At 54.1% G+C, this 7,256-nt stretch overlaps 1 protein-coding gene across 1 annotated transcript; it reads right to left on the bottom strand.

The window, feature by feature from the left end:
- Positions 1-5,024: 5,024 nt before the first annotated feature.
- On the bottom strand, positions 5,025-6,781 carry LOC119105892 (regulator of G-protein signaling 20; the record flags this gene model as incomplete). Its single annotated transcript, XM_037229454.1, is given in 1 exon segment — positions 5,025-6,781. A coding segment is annotated over 1 exon segment (197 nt), but the record flags the coding sequence as incomplete, so codon positions are not given.
- Between the last annotated feature and the right edge of the window lie 475 nt (positions 6,782-7,256).

The following is a 7,256-nucleotide window of genomic DNA, read 5'->3' as shown; positions in this document are numbered from 1 at the left end:
CCTTTTCGAAATGCACATCAAGATATGCTCGTGCGTTGGCGGTTTGGCGCACATTTTCAGTGGCATGACACATGGCATGCCACGAACTTCGGAGAGCCCAGACAGGTTATCTATAGTCATTTATAATTTATTACTAAATGAACAATATCGAGTACTATTCATTTAAACGCGAATAGTTGCAGAAGCCGAGATTAGTGGCTATATGTCAGGCAAGCCGCTGCATACAATTTGACGTGCTGTAATCTCGGGTCTCGCAGGGTTGACGCTGTTTTATCTGTTTTTGTTTTTTTGAAAGTGTCTGAAAGTTGTTGTGCTTTTGTGCAGCCATGCTTATTCGCGCAATTGATCGCAGTAACGAGCATCTTCATCAGTCCCTATCCCCACGCTAAAACCCACACGGATTTAGGGGAGTGCTTCACATTTGTATGGGGTTTGCCACCTTGAAGATCATTCGGTACTGTTCACAGCCCTATCCTTCTTGAGATCTAAACCTCTCTGGTTTCGGAGCCACCCACCAGGAAATGTGTGGAGACTATTTTGTGCACACCATTTCAAGGACATTCAGGCATACATGACGCTATAGCAACGCCAGTGAAATCTTGCCACTGGACAGATCATGTGGCGTTCAGGAACAGGAGGAAGAATATTGTTGTCCAGTATTTCAGATCTGGCAACCGTTAGCACGATTTTCAAATAAAGTAAACGTCATTTGGCTGTTAATCAATGTTGAGCAAGCTGTGCAGCCTGAACCACTGATTACGTCTGGACTACATAATATGAGCAGTTGGCCATGGATCCTTCATTTCCTAGTTAGCACGAAAATAACACGTGCAATCGAATAACTTAAGAATAGCGCAATAATCAAGCACGTGAATGTAAGAAAACGTGTTCCACTCACGGATTAACACCACGAGAAAGGGTAAAAAACGGGCACGTGACAATATTTTGCTCAGCGAACCATTCCAGAACTGATTTTGCCATCTCCCAGCGAGTATGAAGTGCTACAAGTGAGTGCTAGCGTGCAAGTTCGCACAGCTAGTTTGGCAGCACCGCAACGTCAAACAAACGTTGCGCAACGCAATCAAACAATAAGATATTGAGAAGCACGTCTACTAAATGGATAACTTGTGTTGTCTAGAGCAGCATTTTTCGCTTGCTGTACACAAATATTTGTAAGAGGGCTTATTTCATCATATCTGATGCTTGCTTCAATATCTTCGAATGTGGGGCATTCCCTTAAGTCTTCAACAGGCGTAAAAATGAATAACCCATGGTGACGGGGCGCTCAGCACTCCTTCAGCCCGGGTCCAAGTCACCCACGGGCGGGGAGCGACGGCGGCAGCACTCCTTCAGTCCAGGTCCAAGTCACCCACGGGCGGGGAGCGACGGCGGCAGCACTCCTTCAGTCCAGGTCCAAGTCACCCACGGGCGGGGAGCGACGGCGGCAGCACTCCTTCAGTCCAGGTCCAAGTCACCCACGGGCGGGGAGCGACGGCGGCAGCACTCCTTCAGTCCAGGTCCGAGTCACCCACGGGCGGGGAGCGACGGCGGCAGCACGCCTTCAGTCCAGGTCCAAGTCACCCACGGGCGGGGAGCGACGGCGGCAGCACTCCTTCAGTCCAGGTCCAAGTCACCCACGGGCGGGGAGCGACGGCGACAGCACTCCTTCAGTCCAGGTCCAAGTCACCCACGGGCGGGGAGCGACGGCGGCAGCACGCCTTCAGTCCAAGTCCAAGTCACCCACGGGCGGGGAGCGACGGCGGCAGCACGCCTTCAGTCCAGGTCCAAGTCACCCACGGGCGGGGAGCGACGGCGGCAGCACGCCTTCAGTCCAAGTCCAAGTCACCCACGGGCGGGGAGCGACGGCGGCAGCACGCCTTCAGTCCAGGTCCAAGTCACCCACGGGCGGGGAGCGACGGCGGCAGCACGCCTTCAGTCCAGGTCCAAGTCACCCACGGGCGGGGAGCGACGGCGGCAGCACGCCTTCAGTCCAAGTCCAAGTCACCCACGGGCGGGGAGCGACGGCGGCAGCACGCCTTCAGTCCAAGTCCAAGTCACCCACGGGCGGGGAGCGACGGCGGCAGCACGCCTTCAGTCCAAGTCCACTACGCTGGCAGGCTTGCCGTGACGACAGGCCTTCGACGGAAGCCTCTGGATGCTAGCTTTTCAGGTGATATATGAACCGACACGAATGGCTGTCGTCATCTGCAGCGTTGAATTGGCATGCGATTCCACTCTGGCAAGCGTAACAAATGTCATGACATTTTCCCCACGAATGTCAGCTTGTCTGATTGCCCCAGACTCCGTACAGAATTTATTATCTGAAGGTTTGCGTTTCCATTGTATCTATATGCTACATATATATATATATATATATATATATATATATATATATATATATATATATATACATATCAGTGTATGCTGCATGCATCTATTCCATCTAACTGTAAGCAGATGGCGTATAAGAACCACAGCCCAGTCAAGAGAAAGCGAGATGAACCTTCTAAGGATGCCAAGCTTTTTGTACAAAAGCACGATACCATCCTGTGAGAAGGAGAAGTTCACCCGTAGCATGATTCTTAAGAAATGCAGGCCGCGGCAACCATAGCAAAAGCTTGCACTCACCATTTACTATCAGAGCCCAAGATAGTTTCTTATGGAATGCGTTGCAACATCCGTAGGGTTACTGACTTCTTCAAACACTTGCATATACAGTGAGCAGTGTAGAGCATAAAGTCACAGTATAACGATTTTCACGAACCCACGGAAACTGTACAATCCTCAAAGTTTGCTACATATTCCATACAGTGACATCCGTAAACAGTCATCTGCAGACGCACAGTCGTCTGCAGCGGCGGTCTGAAGGGGAATCTGAGAGACTGTCACCAAAAATGTTTGATGCATAACATCCTGGTCCCTGATACTAGCCTGGCAACTTGCGATGACCGGCGGAGACCACCCATCATTGAATATGTTTTTATACCAGATATGTCGACCATGATGAGCATTCGGAAAAGGATGACGAGTACCTGCACGCTGTTTGACAGGCGTTAGTGACATGAATAGGAACTTTTAACAGACTAACTGACACTCTCCCGTTGGAAGCACACGTGCTAGTATGTGATTAAACGCAGAATGGATTTTTTTTTAAAAAGGTGGTAATTTTTTTATTTTATCTTGACATCATGTGCTACATTCCGCAGCATACCTGAAGATGATGAGAGTCCAATCAGCGTTGCAATAAATGCGTTAGTTAAGCACACTGCATATTTCTATCTGAAAAGTCTTTAAAACAGTGACTACGACGATCGGCAACATCATATACGTATATACCCCTCATCCTTACCCAGCCAAGCAAGAAATGGAAAACATTTAGGGGCAGATTGTTAACGCGGAACTCGCGTTGGTATCTCATAAATAACGGTAGAGAGAGAGAGAGAGAAGAGAGAGAGAGAGGAGAGAGAGAGGAGAGAGAGAGAGAGAGAGAGAGAGAGAGAAGAGAGAGAGAGAGGAGAGAGAGAGAGAGAGAGAGAGAGAGAGAGAGAGAGAGAGAGGAGAGAGAGAGAGAGAGAGAGAGAGAGAGAGAGAGAGAGAGAGAGAGAGGAGAGAGAGAGAGAGAGAGAGAGAGAGAGAGAGAGAGAGGAGAGAGAGAGAGAGATAGAGAGAGAGAAGAGAGAGAGAGAGAGAGAGAGAGAAGAGAGAGAGAGGAGAGAGAGAGAGAGAGAGAAGAGAGAGAGAGAGAGAGAGAGAGAGAGAGAGAGAGAGAGAGAGGAGGAGGAGAGAGAGAGAGCGAGAGAGAGAGAGAGGAGAGAGAGAGAGAGAGAGAGAGAGAGAGAGAGAGAAGAGGAGAGAGGAGAGAGAGAGAATAGGAGAGAGAGAGAGAGAGAGGGAGGGAATTCATCTTACGTACATAGTGCATCTTGCATCATCACGGTAATATACGCCCAGCAGATTCCGCTGAACCTTTTATTCGGCATGCCACTATGGTGGCAAAATTGTCCCAAAATTGGTTTTCCGCGGATTCTCGGACGCCCAAGCAGAGTCACGAACTTTACCATACATTTATTCATTGTGACTTAACACATATTATGGAAATTATGAACGATATAATGACGTGAACCTGTGCTGGCCAAGCCGGCTAACTGGACAGTTGAGCCGGCGCATGAATCTAGCTTAACGGTATCCGGAACAGCCGAACAAATACAGGCATCACGTACATATGCACGCACACACGCGCGCACATTGAGGAACGCACTTCCGCCCTACACACGCACGCACCCGGCGCGCACACGGCGCCGCGCGGGTGCGCAACCATTAAAGCTAACTGATGTGTCCTGGAGGTGACACGGGACTACCTGACTGACCGCAGGCGCGCGCGGCGGGCCGGTGGCGGCCGCCGTCGCCAGGGGAGACTGCTGGCGGCGGCGGCGGCGGCGGGCCCGGCCCGGCGCCGGCCGCCACCTCCGGACCGAGGAGGCTGCCGACCGGCGCGCCGCCGGCTCAGCTGTCGACGCGCTCCAGCCCACGCGCGCACCGGCGCCGGTGGTGACCGGCCGCGCGGCGCCGGCCCGCGCTGCACCAAAACAGCCCCACAGCAGGTTTGTATAAATAAGATGGTGCGCTCGTGAAATCCCACCCTCAATCAACACAAAACAAAACTGCGCTAGCTGGTATACCGACGAAGGGCGTGCCTTGGGTTGTGACTAGCTTTATTGCTGAGCACCGCACAGTTGTGCGGCAATTTTCGGGGCGGGGGGAGGGGTGGGGGCGGCAAGCGGACTGGGGAGGACGAGGTAGGACTGTCCGCCTATGTGGTCAGCCGTACCAAGACGTCGCGGCGCCGTCCTCCGATCGCCGCCGCCCATCCTTGGTCGTCGGCACTGTGACCTAAATCGCAGCCGCCAGCCGACGATGGCGACAGCGGATCGATACTGGGGCTCGGGCGACGGCGGCGGCGGGGGGACGGCGGCGCGCGGCACCGCTCGCCGCGGCGGTGCGCGCGGCGCCGCCTGCGGGCCCGGGACGCGGTCAAGGGTCTCGTCCCTCCGGCGGAGCCAGAGGCGCCCGGGCGTGGCCGACGCGCCACCAGCCGCCATGGGCGGTGTTTTCGGCGCGCCCACCGGCTGCCATGGGTGGTGTCTACGGAGTGCCCACCGGCTGCCACGGGCGGTGTTTTCGGCGCGCCCACCGGCCGCCACGGGCGGTGTTTTCGGCGCACCCACCGGCCGCCATGGGCGGCGTTTTCGGCGGGAGTCTGGCCGGTATCGATCGGCGCTCGGTCGCCGGGCGCCGAGCGCCGTCCGGCTAGCACCACCGACGACCGGGAGCGGCGGCCGCGCACGTCTGCAGGGGCGCTACCTGAGACGACAGCAGAGAGACGCACCAGCCAGGCGGGCTGTGGACCCTCCGGCCCAGTCACGAGACTGGACACCGGTCCGTCTCAGTCCACTCCTACGGACAGATGGCGGGCACCCATGTCTACAGAGGGCAGCGCGAAAAGCGTATCGAAATTGTCTTGCAAGGTAAAGGCGCCGATAGTGCACTGAGTTACACGTCCCGCATAGGAGCGAAGCCACCGACTAACTAATTCAGATTTGTACGAAATCATTTTGCTTGCCTGTTTTAGTTGGAAGGATTTACACTGGGAAAGCTTTGTGCCTTGAGCTTTACTGCTTGCTGTCAAATGTTGGCCAGGGTTCCCTATCGCTGGAGGAAGGTATCCCAGCGCTTTGGTGAGGTGCTATATACAATGATAAGCTCTGTGTGTGTTAAATTCCACGCAATAGATGACCTTTGATGCAAGCAAGCCTTGCTGCACCTCTTTCAAGCATTTTCGTAAGTTTGTCTAGGTCAGGGCAAACTCCTAACAACTTTTCAACGCATGATTGCATCATAAGCTATCTTCTCAGTCGGATAAAAATATATCAGGCATGCTAAAAAAAAAAAATGGTTCGCAACCTCAAGACCAGCGAAATGATTGGATTCCCGATAGATCAGTATCGGATGAGCTCTGCGCAGAACGAGGAGTCCGCAGCACGCATCGCGCCGTCAATAGCTGGCTGTCGCCTCAGCAGCGAACTCGCAATACCAGAGGCTGACTGGCAACCAGTTCCAAACAGAGCGGCGGCGGCGCGGCTGGTCACAATGCAGCGGTGGTCCCAGGCCCCAGCGGGAGCCCGGCTAAGCGTGGATTAAAGCCATCGAGGGGGTGCGGCGAAATACTGAGATCGACGACGATAGCGCCAGCTGATCTCTCCGCCCGTGCACCCGTCTGCTGGTCAACTGAACGCTCCCCGTGAGAAAGGCGAGGAAGGAAATGATAGCTCTACCTCAAAGTCCCGCATGAAAGGCAAATTGTACGCGCGGTTTCACACCCGACTGCGGTCGGCCTCAGCGCGGTCTGGGGCCCGCCCGGCACACGGCACACACGGCACCATCCCGCCACGAGGACAGTGGCAGCGCACCAACTCGCATATTCGCACTGAATAATATCTTTGAGCGTACGAAGGTCACTCGCAAACCCTACATGAGTCGGTGGGAGGCAACTGCGACGCTGCCGCGACGGCTGTGGCGCGCTGTAGTCATGCCACGCTCTCTTTCCGGCTGTTATTGTTCAGTTGTGCGAGCTTCTTGTACACGGACGAGTTTACGAAGCGTGGGTACGAGTCTCTGTGCATTAGCGTGTAGATCTGCATCTGGGCCTCGTCGAAGGTACGCGAGTTGGGCGAGCGCATCTTGATGTTGATCACCTCTCGCACTCGTGAGTCTAAACTCACCTGTAACAAACAGAGTGGTCAGAATCAGACAGAAAGCCCATCCAAACACGTGCCTCAGGTCACCGGTAAGTGTTGCGTGTGAACAGGTCAGCGGGGCGTGGGGAGGGGGGGGGGGGCAAGAAGATTAGCCACCTTTTGCCATTTACAGAGGGGAAAACGCATGTTTACCATCTGAAATTTCAGATCTCCTCACACCGACAAGAGATCCCAGATGACCGAGACAAGAGATTCCATCAAATTAAAAGCAGGGCGTTTAAGGCACACATGAGACAATATCTATTCCGTTGGATGCCCTTGGTGGCAACATCAGGCCCTATTGGTTGACAGGAGGACTCAGGCAACCCGAAGTTGCTCTCGTAAAACCCCACGATGCTTCGCCGGTCAGAGAGGAGGCCCCAGTTATAATTAGCGTAGGCAGGCCACATCATGCGATGGGTACGATTTATTCACGCACACACGCACGCACACACACACACA

This window comes from Pollicipes pollicipes, unplaced genomic scaffold (genome assembly GCF_011947565.3).
Source record: "Pollicipes pollicipes isolate AB1234 unplaced genomic scaffold, Ppol_2.1 Scaffold_6138;HRSCAF=7277_pilon_pilon_pilon, whole genome shotgun sequence".
NCBI lineage: Eukaryota > Metazoa > Arthropoda > Thecostraca > Pollicipedomorpha > Pollicipedidae > Pollicipes > Pollicipes pollicipes.
The sequence above is the reverse complement of the archived record's forward strand: the minus strand, read 5'-3'. Positions and strand labels throughout refer to the sequence as shown.